This window comes from Rhinolophus hipposideros (genome assembly GCF_964194185.1).
Source record: "Rhinolophus hipposideros genome assembly, chromosome: 11".
NCBI lineage: Eukaryota > Metazoa > Chordata > Mammalia > Chiroptera > Rhinolophidae > Rhinolophus > Rhinolophus hipposideros.
Window position 1 is genome coordinate 66,040,987 of NC_138057.1, and position 14,433 is coordinate 66,055,419.

General features: G+C 51.3%; 1 protein-coding gene across 1 annotated transcript in view; it reads right to left on the bottom strand.

Annotated features, from left to right (window-relative positions):
• AKNA (AT-hook transcription factor) overlaps positions 1 to 14,433 on the bottom strand; it is a 37,964-nt gene that overhangs the window by 2,944 nt on the left and 20,587 nt on the right. Inside the window, exons 11-20 of the mRNA XM_081066400.1 lie at positions 13,363 to 13,609; positions 12,266 to 12,372; positions 11,287 to 11,498; positions 9,539 to 9,698; positions 6,319 to 6,495; positions 5,590 to 5,705; positions 4,954 to 5,100; positions 4,089 to 4,184; positions 2,401 to 2,517; positions 1,951 to 2,140 (exon numbers count right to left, since the gene is read on the bottom strand). Of these exons, the coding sequence (XP_080922526.1) occupies positions 1,951 to 2,140; positions 2,401 to 2,517; positions 4,089 to 4,184; positions 4,954 to 5,100; positions 5,590 to 5,705; positions 6,319 to 6,495; positions 9,539 to 9,698; positions 11,287 to 11,498; positions 12,266 to 12,372; positions 13,363 to 13,609 (1,569 nt within the window). The remainder of the gene's footprint in view (positions 1 to 1,950; positions 2,141 to 2,400; positions 2,518 to 4,088; positions 4,185 to 4,953; positions 5,101 to 5,589; positions 5,706 to 6,318; positions 6,496 to 9,538; positions 9,699 to 11,286; positions 11,499 to 12,265; positions 12,373 to 13,362; positions 13,610 to 14,433) is intronic.

A 14,433-nucleotide genomic window follows, 5' to 3' on the forward strand; every position in this document is an offset into this window, starting at 1 on the left:
GGGCAGACCACCAGGTGGCGGCACAGGCCAATTCAGTTTTCTAAAGGTCACGTAGGCTCAGGCACTAAGCGTGCTCAGACCTGTAGCTGGAGAAACTTGAGGGCGTCAGCAGGCCAAGTTCTAGCAGCATTAGAAGCACTACGGTTACTGGCCACCCTCGGTGTACTATGGGCTTTCCATACATTAGTTCATTTAATCCCTATCACAACCCATTTCACAGAGGAAAACACGGAGGCACAGAGGAACAAAGTGACCTGCCCACGACTATATAGCTACTGCTGGCCACGTCTGTCTGGCACTAAAGGGCCCTTCTCCTCCGCCATGGCCCATCCTAGCCTGAGGACAGCAACCTGATGAGTGCTGTCCACAGGTCTGAGCCTAGAAGGACACAGAACGGCCTCAGAAATAAAGAGGCCCCATGGTTACCATAGGCACTCAAGAGTTTATCCTGGGTCACCAAATTCCAGGCAAAACCTTTCCCACCCAGTAAGTCGGAGCATAGGCCAGAGGCCTGAGCGTGAGTATGACCTCTCATAGTTGCTGCGGGGGGAGACTCCTCAACGACTTGCCCGACTCAGCTGAGAGGGCGGCAAGAGGCCAGACGGTAGGCCAGAGTCCTCAGAGGGGACTGGGGCTGGTTGGTGCCTCGAGCTTCTGCTCCCACCAAATGCCAGCCGTCACACGGACTCTGGCCCCTCAGTGCCCACAGACACAGGCCTCTGATAACACGCCATTGAAGAAGTGTCCCAACCGACTCATTTTATAGTGAGGGAAACTGAGGCATGGAACTGGGGGTAATGGCCGGGACAAGACAAACCGCCTAATTCCAGGCACCAGGCTTCCCCCCCCCCCCCCCGCACAATCCAGTCATGCTGAAGCCACTTTTACTCACTTTTCTTCCCACAAATGACAATATTACACTTGCTGTGATGACGAGGCAGGCATTTACTCAGCAATGAGCATGTTCCAGCACTACCAAGTCCACCAGCGTCTCATGTGCTTCTTGCCACACCTCACTTAATCCTCACGCAACTGGACATGACTGAGACTATCATCCTATTTAACAGATGGGGAAATTGAGGCTCCAGGAGGAAGTAGCCTGACAAAGGCCACAGTGCTAGTAAGCAGCAGGCAGGATTCTATTACAGTGCAGCTCTGACTCTAAAACCAGAACCACTTCTTCCTCGACTGCTGTATCTTTTCTGTCATGACTGATGTTACACCCAAATCCACATAAAAAGTAAGTGCTCATCCTACTATATCCCTGACCAGTCCTCCTCAAAACTATCAAGGCCGTCAGAAACAAGGGAAGTCTGAGAAACTGTCACAGCCAAGAGAAGCCTAAGGGGACACGACGGCTAAAGGTATGTGGTCTCCTGAAGCAGAAAAAGGACTTTAGATCAAAGCTAAAGAAGCCTGAATAAACTATGGACCGTAGTTAATAATAATGTATTAACATTGGTTCACTAATTGTGCAAATGTACCATATTCATGTGAGATGTTAACTGAATATGTACGTGTATTGGGGGAGTTACATGGGAACTCTGTACTATCTGCTCGATTTCTCTATAAATCTAAAACTGTTTGGAAAATCGAGTATTTTTTAAAAAGTGAGTGTGCATTACTTGCTTGCTGAGAAGACCCACAAGGAAATGGGAGATGGTTAGGGTTCTAGACCCCCACGAGGCTGTACACTCAGATGGCAGGGCCCTCTGCCAGGCTCCTTCACTGCTGGGTCCCCAGGGCTGCGCACTCTCCCTGGTACACAGGGAGCATTCAGGGTTTGTTGAGTGATTCCATGAGTGTCTAACTCGTTCTGCAAGTTGTACACGAGGGAGAAAACAAGGGAATAGACAGTACCCAGGTTCTCAGATGCCTGACACAGGTCCGAACGCTAATTATTAAGCAATTTAGACAGAGGCTAGGAGGGTGGGGACGGAAGGTTCTTACACAGTGGCTGATGGGTAAGGCATGACGGGCACTGAGGAAACGTAGGCAAACGCAGGAGAGGCTGGTACTGAAGGCACAGCCAGATACCACAGTCCAGGCGGCGGCCGGGGGGCCGACCCCGCTCGCTTGCTCCTCTGCTTGGGGCTGGAAGCGGAAGGTGCGCTTCTCCTTGTGGTGGTCTTTTCTGCCCCTGCCAGGGAAAAGGACGCCAGAGGGACACAGTGTGACCACTTGGGAAGATCTAGCAGAGAACAGAGGGTCTGCCAAGGCCCTGCTCTGTTAGAGCTGGACACTGGGGTAGCTATGCTAGGAGTGCCTGGATTTGGGAAGCAAACCCTCTGTCCTGTGTGCTCCATCCCAGACTCGGGAGAACAGCTACCCTGCTAACACTGCCCGGGCCCCCAACCCCCAGCAAGAAGAGCTAAGGGAAGAGAGTGAGTATCTGTTCACCAGAGGTGGCTGAGTCTGGGCCTTCCGCCTCTGCGGGGGACCCAACTTGACCACACAGGGGGCATCGCAGGGCATCAGTGGGAGACGGTCCCAGTGGGTCCCTGGTGACAGCTCCACCTGGAAAAAGAGGGAGAGACATCAGGAGAGGATTATGCCTAAATCATCAGGTCTGGAGCCTTCCAAGCAGGCCTCTTGCAGCACTGAGCTTTCCTCAGGAAACATGCAGAGGAAACAAGCTGCCTCCATCTGGGTGACAACAATATCGATGGCAACCATGAGAGTGAGTCCACATTTAATGAGCCGAGCCCTCTGCTCAGGGCCTTCATGCATTATTTTGTCAAATCTAACTACCATTATCACTCCCCCATTTTACAGATGGGAAAACCGAGGCCCCAAGAGGTTGAAGATTTTACCAAGGTCTCAGAGCTGGGAAGCTGCTGTCCTCTGCCTGATTCCAAGCACAGCTCTCCTGACTGCAGCCCTGTGCCTATGGTCCATTCTCCATGTGGGAGTGTCCCACAATGGCCCCAGGCACCAGAGTGCTCAGTGGAGGCCTAAACTTGCTCAGTTAGCAGGAGGGGAGTGGCCACCCTTGTTCTCTTCCCATGCAAATGCTCGATGCTACCACTGGGTCACTTTCAGGGTCAGTCTACTTCTCCATTAGGCCTCAGCTCAGCCATCATTTCCTCTGAGAAACCCTCCCACTCACCAACCTGAGTTACATGCCCCGCTTAGCCCGCCTTATGCTCCCCCATCCCAGCTGTGACCACTTTGTTTTGTCATTGTCTACTTAGCTGAGAGTTCCTTGGGGACAGGTCTCAGGGCCCAGTATGGAAAGGTGGTGAATGAATGAATGAATGAATGAATGGAGAGGACTATTGGAACTCTAGTAAAGTCAGAGGGACATAGTGAAGTGCCAGGGCTCTGGAGTCGCAAAGACCTGGGTTCAAATCCTGGCTCTACTACTTATAAGCTACATGCCCTTGAGCAAGTTACTTAATATCTCTGAGCCTCAGCTTCCTCACTCAGGCATAATAATAAAATGAGCAAAACCTACTTTATAGAGTTGCAAAGATTGTAAATCCTTAGCATGATGCCCTGTATACAGTAGGGGCTTAATAAATGACGGCATCATTATCATCATCATTGCTTGAAAGGGTCTCAGAGACCATCTCCAACCCTTTCCTTATGGACGTGAAAACTGAAGCTCAGGGAAGTGAAAGAACTTGTCTCCGGTCACATAGCAAGTCAGTGGTAGAACTGAGACTAGAACGCGGTGCCCACGTTCTCTGGTCACTGCTCTCCCCACTACTCTTCCCTGTTGGGTTTCAGGGAAAGGACAAGGAGTAGAGGGAGGGTGGAGTGGAGATAAGATATAATCACTGCCTCCGGCCCCCCTGCTGCCCAGCACCCTCCTATTAGGACTTTTCAGGAACTTCTTAAATCATGTCCGTGGTTTCTCCATGTCAAGGTTAAGGAGGTGGCTTTAGGCAGCAGCACCTGGAGCAACAGGGGTGAGGGCAGGACACCTTGGGAGGCCTGAGAGGCCCGGGAAAATCCCATTCCCTTGTGCATAGTTTTGACCCACCCCTGAGCTCAGGGCAGGCCCACATCTGGCCTGACTGGACCCTCTGCGGAGAGAAGAAGTTGCAGCCTCGCTGATGGAAGTGGCTGCTTCCATCCCTCACCTGCATCCTCGGTCCTAACAGGCTGGCAGTGGGGACAGGAGACGGTGCCACTGCCTCTTGGGACAAACTTGGGGGTGAGAACATGGTACTCCTGGCCTGGGAACAACACAGAACAGTCAGTGTCAGCTCTCCGCTTGGCTGCAGAGTTGAGGAGAATTTAATATAATGAGCCCTCTCCTCTTCCTCCAAATTGTTTCAGTAGTCTCTCTCTTTTTACTATTGTGCATGCACGCACACACGTGCACGTGACACACCTGCATAAATATGTATATATTAGTGTGTACGTACCTATACACTTGTACATAAAGACACATTGATCTGTCTGTTTATTGTGAGCTCTCTCAGACTCCTGTTTCATCTCAGATCCTACTTAGGTACCAGCTGCCTAGTTCTCAACACACAGAAGCAATCAGCAAACCCAAGCTCACTTAGGATTTGAAGCAGGCCAGGAAGACATGATAAGCAATGACAAAGAGCACTGCCACATCCCCAGACCTGACTTGCTGGTTCGGATACGAATGGCTTAGGGTGCATGCGGTCAGTGGCGTTTTCTCCCTGTGCTTTGAGGGGCTCTACAGGTCCTGCAAACAGCAGGGACTTGGTAAACTTCTGTATGACTGACTAGCTGAATGGGCTTCCCCAGAATGAAGCATGGGCCCTAGAGAAGGAGAGGCAATCAGAAATTGTTTGCTGAATGAATGAACAAATGCACCGACATTCACAGAGGCAACGTTCCCTGATGTTGTTTTGTATCACAGAACTCACAAAAAATGATTAACATTTGAATGACTGAGTGCAAAAGGCTTCTCATGACAGAAGAAACGCCCCTGGGGACTGCCCACCCCAGCCCTTCCTTCCGGCCCACCTGTGTACTGGCCCCGGAAGGTGACCCTGTCTGGCCGTCCGGTACTACCCATTCCTTTCATTCTGTCCTGAGCTGCTGGTGGGCTGTCCTTCGTAGTTCTACTCTTCTCAGAGAAGAGCTGGGGGGAGGTTGGCTCAGAATCGGAACCTGAGATGGAAAGAGAGGGGCATGAGAAGGGGCAGGCGGCTGCGAGGGTGGGGTCACAGCACCCCCACAGCAATCCGAGGCACATACTATTATTCCTACACTGTTAGCTGCCCCTTTACTACACAGGACAAGTAAACAACTCAGCCAAGGTTACACAGCCAGGAAGGCATGAGCTAGGGCTGAACCCGGCCATTGATTCCAGAGCCATGTTCCTTTAGGCCAGTCCCCTACGCTTTTGGGCTCGTGTGTCCTTATCTGCAGGCAGTGGATAATAGGACCTATCATGCAGTAACGATTAAGTGAGATGATATATATATACAAGGCCTTTACAGATGCAGTAGGTATTACAGGTGCACTGGGCTACACAGCACCACAACTGCCTAAAGCAGACACGCAACCTTCTCCCAGTTTCCTCTAAGGCTGTTGCTGTGGTCCCTCACCACCCAGACTGAGGCCTCCAGAAATCAGTCCTAGCAGGTGGTCACTTACTCAAGGAGAGTCGGGGCAGCTCCCGAGGCACAGAGGAGGACCTGGCTCGCCGCCTCCCCACGGGGACAGCTTGCACTGCCCCTCCTGGCTCACTGGACAACCTCTCTGTGGATTTACTAGCAAAAGAGAGAGAGAGCTAATGTCATTGGAGAAGGTGTTATGCAGCCTCTAGATACAATCAGCGAGAAGGCCAACCCAGAGAAATGCTTATAACCTAATGGGAGGAAGAGGGCGTGGAAGTCCAACCCAAAGACCCTGGAGTCAGAATCACAGAAAATGGCTCTGAGCCTCTCTAACCCTCAGTTTCCTCTTCTGTCAAATGGGGATAATAAGAGCAATTACCTCAGAGGGTTGTTGGAAGGATTAATGAGACAATGTCCATAAAACCCTTAACCTAGTGCCCTCCCAGAGAACCCCTCAAAGTTAGCTGATTTTATAAGCTATCACCATGAATGAATGTCTGCTGAGTGAGTGGGTGAGAGTGCTGAAAATATTCTAGTTGTTCAGTTGGGTGGTGAGTTCAGGGATACTCACTGTATCATACTTCATTATTAACACATATGTGTATCATATTTTTTATGCATCAAATATTACAGTAGAGAAATGTAAGAGTGAATAAGTGAGAGACGGATGTGACTGTCTATGTCCCCATGGAGAGACAGCGGCTGGCCACATCCGTCTTCTGTGGCTGCCACCAGGGCACAGGGGGGGAGTTTTGGGGTCACCCACCTGCCATAGTGAGAGCCCCAGGTGGCTGGGGAATCTGCTGGCCGGTCCCGGGCCCGGGCAGGGCGGTTGAAGGCAGACGCGGGCCGGGTCGGGCTGGCCTGGGGTGGCTGCTGCAGGCTGTCCTCCAGCCGCAGACGGAGCCGGGACACCTCCTCTTGCAGCTCGCGGATGGCCTGGCTGGGGTGGGGTGGAGCCAAAACAAAGAATGGAGCTACCGCCCCTCCGTCCCCCCAGAGTGCTGCCCAATGTAGTAGCAGCCTTTGCCCCTTTCCAGCAGGCACAGGGTCCAACTCAGCTCTTGATTCTAGAACGTCCTGCGTGTCCGCTTTTCTTACTATGTATCTTGAACCTCTCTGAGTTCACATCCCTGCACATTAGATGAACAAAGCAGAACTTCCTGTGAGATTCACCCAACCTAACATGCAGGGCCTCTGAGGGGCTGTTCTGAACCACCAGTGACCAATTCTCAAGATAGAGACGAGGGTACAGAATAAGTGGGATTAATTTCCCCCTTTAAAATCTGAAGTCTGACCTGCCTGGGCCCCTGGGCTGCCCTCCCTTCCTCTACTTCTGACTGTAGAAACCCCTAAATACTTGGGGTATTTCTGCCCTGACTCAGCCCTTCCCTCCTGAGTTCCTCCAAACACTTCCTACATTGTTCAAGCCCACCTCTCTGATCCTGGCAGAAGATGCCTCTCCAACCAGATAGTCAGCCATCAGTAGGCAAGGAGCCGGCCTCCCCATCTCACAAACCCGGAGACCCTTAGACCTCACAGAGGCTCAGGGGATGTTACTGACCAGGACCCCAGGCTCCACGAGGGAGCGGAGTAAAAGGCTGTGTATGGACAGAGGACAAGGAGACAACCTGGTGTTTCTTGTCACCAACTGAATGTGAGCAGGCCGGAAGCTGCAAGGCTCTATCTGCAAGGTTGCTGGGAATCCCTGTGAAAACCCCAACCACAGCCCAACCACAGCCCAACCTCTTAGTGGAAGGTATCTCAATGAGCTGCTAGCATCTAGTGGGTAAATGCTGTTTGCATTTCTCTCCAACCACTCCCTGAATCTCTAGTCTCCCTCTGGGGCGTAGCTGGCACTGTGGCAGGCAGTCCTATCCAGATGTTCCTGTACACAAACCCTCCCACTCCAACCCCAACAGAGCGTCAGAGTCTGGCTCAGCATGGCTGTCCTCCGGGCTGTATGGTAGGTGTTGGGGCCAGCTTCTGGGGCGGGGGCTCCCCTCAGGTTTAGCTCTTGCCTGGTGGCCCTGGGACTCGTGGGTGAGTGTCTCCTGGCACCACTTCTTGCAAACATCAGCTCTCAGGTGAGTGTGCCAGAAGGAGCAGGAGGTTTCTCTCTAGCTATGCCCCAGCACAGCGTGCGTCCAAGGGCAGTTGGTTTCCCTGGCAATCCCCAGGGAGACGCTTGTTGGGGTTTCCAAGGCAAACTGTGAGAGTGGTGGCTGTAGGAAAGCGAGAGCTCCGTCACCAGTTAACTCCTGGAAGGCAGGGCTGAGGCTCCATGCTGCATAAGGACCTCGAGCAGCTCTGACTTCCTGTCCCAGGCCAAAGGACTCTGAATGAGGTCCTGGGACTTGGAAAACCCACTTGGGTGTCAATTGCCCTCTCAGGATCTCAGGCTTCCTGACTTAATTCTTTACTGACTAATTGCAACCTGGCACTTAAAATTGATCTTTTCCTGCAAACTTACTCCCCCTCTTGGGTTCCTCATCTCTATACCAAGATCCAACTATATGATCAGCCGAAAATCCGAGTCATTCTAGACCCGTTCCCTTCCCTGAGCACCCCCTAAAGTTAACCGGCTACTGAACCCCGTGGGCCCAATGCCCAAATATCTCTTCTTAAATGCATTCATATTCCCCATTCCTTCCCCATTGGTCTCATCATCTCCCTGGGTGAGGTAGCCTTTTCAGCAGTCTCCCAACCCCCATTACCACCCTCATAGTGGCTAGAGAACTCTTTCTAAAATGTAAAGCTGACCACACCATTCCCCTGCTTAAAATCCCCCTCACTGTGCTCAGGTGAGTACGCTTCATGAATATTCAGTGACACCTCTGAGTTGAGCCACAGTCCAAACCTCTAACCATGGCATTTGAGGCCCTCCAAGACCTCCCCCAGGTCTCCTCACTGACCTTCCTGCCTTTATTGCTCAACACCTACCACCTTACAGTCATGGATCCAGCTAGAACAAACATTTGACTCCTGAAAGGTGATGACACCCTCTCACCTTGAGTCTTTTGCACATACTGTTCCCTTTGCTGGGGATACTTTTCCATGTCTCTTCCTCTGGTCTCAGCTGAGATACTGCTTCCTCCAGGGAGCCCTCCCTGAAGCCTCTGATTGGGCTAGACACCCCTTCTCTGCATGTCAGCAGTTCTTTGGGCCTCTGCCATCACTGTACTTATACTTGCGGTGTGACTGCCTGTTTCTTTGTCCATCTTACAAGATGGTGAGCTTTATGAGGCTAAGGATTGTGTCTTGTCCACTATTGTATTCCCAGGGCCAGGCATATTGTAGGCAAATAAGCCTCTAATTCCTACGCCGACGCAGGAAGACTGCAGGAGTGCACTTACTAAACTCAGACCTGGAAGCCGAACGCCAGCAGCTGGACCTGATTTTACACACGGGCCCCATGATCACACAGTCCGCGGATCATGCAAAGCAGTCTCCCCCATGCATTCTAGGATTCTGGGACAGATGTTCCAATCCAACAAAGGCACGTGACTGATTATTGGCCAGAAGCAACTCAGAGGAGAGGTAAGAGGGCTGAACAACATGTTTTCATGTTTCTGTTCAACCAAGGAAAGAGCAACTTTCTTAGTAGGAAAACTGTGCTTGGATTAAAAAGAAAAGAATTGAAAACACTCTTCTGAGTTCAGACAATAACTGCATAAACTGTAGAAAACATGGGAAGTGCAGACCAGTCTTGGAAATGTTGGGGGCAGGGAGGGAGGTTTCAGCACCAGAAAGGTGAACCTGTAGGTCATTTCCCACTAGTAGGAGACGTGTCCTCAAAGTCTAGAACAATTAGGTCCTACAGAAACAGCCCCGAACTGGCTGGCAGGACACCTGGGTCCGCCTGGCCCCAGCACGGCCACCACTGGATATACGTGAGTGCCGAGAAAGCCCCTGCCTGCCTCGGGCATCACTCTCCCGTCTTGATGATGACCCTCAAACTGCAGGGCCCACGCATTCTGACTTACTCTCGCCCTGTCCTGGTGAGGAGGGTGGCGATGGTCTCTGTTGACCTGTAGGGCAGAGCGGCAGCTGCAGGGGCCGGGGTGGGGTGTGGGCTGACGCTTGTGCTGGGAGGAGGCTGTTCACAAGTCCGCTTTCGCCCCTCCAACTCCAAGCCAGGGACAGCTAGGGAGGCAGAAAGAGACCAAAGTGAGTTCATGAGGAGAAGACCATTAAAGTGTGAACTTGTATGGGTGGGAGGATGGGGTGTGAAGAGACAGTGCTCAGCTGAGGTCACGTAGGAAGTTCCTGATGAGGCCAATGACCCACTGACCTCCAAACCAGAAGATGTGGCTTTGGCTGGGAGTTTGGGGTGCTAGGCTAGGCCTGCCAATCTACTACTGATTAGAACGCCCCCCCCAGTCCACTACTTTGGCATCAGACCCAAGTCTCCAGGACCTGCCTCCTGCAAAGAGCTCATTGCTCCTCACGTGGGCCCCTCAGACTCTGTCATCCATCTCTCCATGTTCCGGAACTGGCTTCAGAGCCTGCACCTCTCCCTGAAATTATAGTCACCCCTTGGCCTGAGTGCGTTTTGGGGGAGAGCGTTTATCACTTTAGCCTCCAGAAGGGATGGGGGACCAGAGGTTTAAAAACCCCTAATGTGACCTGTGCATTAAAAATAACGAGCCCTTGGAATCCTACTCAGCAGTGTATAAAGGAACAAAGCACAGATACAGGGAACAATCTAGATGAATCTCCAGAGAATTATGCAGTGAAAAAGCCGATCCCCAAACGTTATATATCATATGACTCCATTTACATAACATTCTTGAAATGACAAATTATAGAAACGGTGAACAGATGAGTGGTTGCCAGGAGCTAAGGAGGGGGTGAGGGCGGGAGGGAAGTGGGTGTGTCTACAAAGGGGCAACGTGAGGGGTCCTGTGGTGTGGAAGGCTCTGTATCTTGGCTGTGTCCATGTCAGTATTTGGTGACGACCCTGGACTGTAATTGTCCAAGCTGTTATCCTTGGAGGAAGCTGGAGGAAGGCCAGGCACATGAGAGCTCAGTGTATTATTTCTTACATCTGCATGCCAATCTATAATTAATACAACTTTAAATTAAAGATCAATTAAAACTTTTCAAGAATAATGAACCTTAAAAAGAGGCAAAGTTAATCTGAGGTGTTAGAAGTCAGAGCAGGGGTTACTTTTGGGAGGGGTAGGAGCCACCGGAAGGGGCTTCAGGGGGTTTTGGGGCTGTGATCAGGTTGAGTTTGTTGGTCTGTGTTCAGACCAAGTTGCTGTTCTTTCCTGTGTGTTTCCTTTCCATAAAAAGCTCACATGCATTGTTTTAAAGGTAAAAAACTAAATTACAGATAGATTTTATAGACATGGAAAGTGTTCATGATACAATGTTTAGTGAAAAAATAAGGAGATCATCAAACAGTCATGTATAATATGATCCCATTTCTGTTTTAAGTCTATGTAAACACACACACACACACACACACACACACACACACACACACACACACACACACAGGCAGAGAAAGCAGCTCACAGGTTCTACACCAAAATGTCAGCAGTGATGGTTTTCAATGATTTTTTTCTTTTGTCCACACTATCTGTAATTTCAAATTTGTCTATAACAAGCCTGTATGATATTTTGTATCCTAAAGGGTAAAGTACAAGTGTTTCATTGGTTTGAATTTTTAGTCCAGGCAATCTGTCCAGCCCAGGTTCCAGCCAACCCAGACGCATCCACTCACCCGTCTCAGCTGCCAGCGTCCGCTGCAGACAGAAGTTAGGTGCCCTCTGTCGGAGCGGACTGTCTCGGCTGGAGGGGTGCCTCTGGGCTCGGCTCCTGGGTGTGCTGGGTTCAGAGGCTCTTCTGGGGACCGGAAGACCCCTGGTCTGGGGGTAGGAGGCTGCATCTCGGGGCACAGAGGCAGTGAAGGGCTGGGCTAATGTCCCTGGGGTGCTGGGGGACCACAAAGGGAGAGACACGCTGAGGTCACACAAAGAGAAGCCACAGCCTCCGAGCTTCTCCACATCCTAGACCAATGAGTTCCTGACTTTGGGACTTTGCAACCTGGACAGGACCATATTTCTGAAGATGCACTCTTATTATGCATGCGTTTCTTTATAAACTGCAGAGATCTACGCCTGCCCACCATACATGCAAAAGTATAAAGCTCAATTTCATTTTTAGAAAATATACAGGGAAATAGCATTTCCAATCATTTCTTCTCATGCAGCGCTGGGCTGCCATGTAGGCCTCCCAAGGGGGCTTCACCTGGCTTTAGAGGCCGTCACTCTTCATGGTGGTCCCAACATTCCATGCTGCACCTGAGTCCCCGCCACCCTTGCTCTTCCCTTTGGGGTCCAGCTGCCTCTTCCCCAGGTAGCCACCCTGACCGCCTTTTGTCCTCATCTTCTGCTCACCTCACGCCACCCTCCCAGTTTTCACTCATTCACCATTCACTAGTTTATTTTCTCAACAAATATTTATTTCCCAGTCTGTTGCTCATTGGCTGAATGACACTGGGCAAGTCACTTTCCCTCTCTGAGCTGCGGTTCCCCTCTATCAATAAGATGGGGAAAAGGAACCATCGCTGGGGGGATGAATGAGAGCTTTGAGAATGCCCAGACCATCCACCCCTGTTCTGGGCTCACAGGCACTTCAATTCCCAGGCTATGCCAGGTCTGTGACTCTGATGGGAAAATGGGGGGAGGTCCCCAGGATACCTGATGTGGGCGAGCCGGTGCTCTGGGGTCTGGGTGAGGGGTGATGCTCTGCTGGTTTCTGAGCCCACAAAGCCACTGTCTGTCTCAGGGGATGTCATCCAGGGCTCCTGAAAGAGGCAATGTCCCTTTAAGTCTGAAGAATGTGCCTGAGGCAGACTGGGACCATCTCCCAGAGTCCTGGCCCTGGCATCACATTCCAGAGGCTCGTAGACTGGACTAGGAGGCTGGCTCAGCTCCCCACCGCCAGGCCCAGGGAGTGAGGGTCCTCAGGCCCTCAGGCCCCAGCAGAGCACCGGGATAAGAACCGGCTCTCCACACCCTGAGAGGACCCTGAGCAAGTTCCCTCTCCCTGAAGAGTGGGAGCCAGGGTCCTAAGGAGCGAGACTGCAGATTTCTTGAGCGGAGGAATAGGAGGAGAAGAACGCAGTCCCACCTGCGGGAAGGGGCTGCTCATCTCCACATGTCGTCTGGCCTGGGCCTGGGCCACCGGGGTCCTATGTGACTGTAGAAATGCCCAGTGAATCGGGAAAATGAAATCCATCAAACGTGCACACTTCCTGCACACCGGGTCTCATGCAAAGCACAAAGAACACAAACCGAGCGACACGGTACCTGCCCTCAGAGAGTTCCTGGTCTAGTGCAGATTCCTTACCACAAGCTCATTGGGACTACGTGTGTGTGAGTGTGTGTGTGTGTGTGTGTACACATGCATATATACATTTTATCCTATGGGAGGATCCGTAGCTTCAGTCACATTTCCATAGTGATCTTGATCCCCGTAACAGTTTAAAAATCGCTGCTCCAATGGCACAAACAGGGCATGGAGTCAAGAACTAGCCGCAGCTGTGCTCAGCAGGCTCCGAGAAAGACAGGCCATGGGCTACAAGCTCTCAGAGGAGGAACAAGAGCTGCTGGTAGAAGGATGGGTGCGGGGGAAGGTATGGCAAAGAGGTGGCATTGGGCATAAGCCCCGTATGTTAGCAGGACTGTGACTGGCAGCGATGGGAGTAGGCATTCCAAGAAGGAATGGCATGAACAAAGGCCCAGAGGCAGAAAGCTCCCTGAGGTTCTGATTCCATGCCCCCGCGGACACATACCTCCACCTGGGGGCCACCAGCTTGGCGCAGAGACTTCCGTGGAAGGCGCTCAGACACGCCGCTTCCCTCCAGGCTGGTCAGACTGCTCTGGTGGGATGCTGTGGACTTGATACCCTGAGAGTGGGGTGGCCTGCCAGGGCCTGGAGGAGCTGCCTTAGCCTTGCCCAGGCCCCGCAGGTGCCCATCTCTGGCCATGGGTGCACGGAAGGCTGCTGGTTTCATGGATACCATCTGCTCCACAGTCTCCCTGGCGGGGAAGGAGAGGCACGTAGAGCCCTGGCATGAGACGGGCAGCCCTGTCCTGGGAGCCAAGCAATCCAGGGCACAAGCTCTGAGTCACACACCCCTGGGAGCCACCCTGGTCCTGCCCTGTGACCTCGGGCAACGCACTTCCTTTCTCTGAACCTCACTTTTCTCAACTGTAAAATGTGATGCCAACAAAACTGACCTAGGACACCACAGTAAAAATAGTGTGGAAACAAATGAGCTAAAGAAAGCATCATTTAAAGAAAGCATCATTTCCCAAGCTTCAGAAATTTGCATACCATCTTCCCTATTTCAGCCATTTCCATAAGCTTCAATCTCCTCAAAAAGACTTTATGTCACTATTATAAAGAGAAGACCAGTATTTTGTGTTATAAATAGAAACTAACTTTGAAAACAAATATAAGAAACACAAAAACAATATCTTCTTATTCTAGATAGATCCTGTTGCTAAAGACTATGGGCCTGAGGCCTGCGTTCTCTCTCTCTCTTTCTCTCTCTGTTTCTTTAAAGGCAGACAAAGAAAGGCACTGAAGATGTAATAGCATTTAAACGAGACTCCCTTCTTGATGTACTTAGAAGGTCTGAGGCTGACAAGGAGAATAATGTTATTTAATGCTGCTTCTGTCCTCCTGAAAATCACATCCCACAGAACCCAAAGTCTATCAATGGCATACGTTCCACATTCTGGAGAGACGCTGAGCTACAGGCCAGGAAAGCCATTTCTACACTGTGAAGAGCTGTCTAGCTCACTAAGACAATTCCCACCCTTGCAGTTTCAGAGTTGGTGTGGGACAAGTGGGGGAG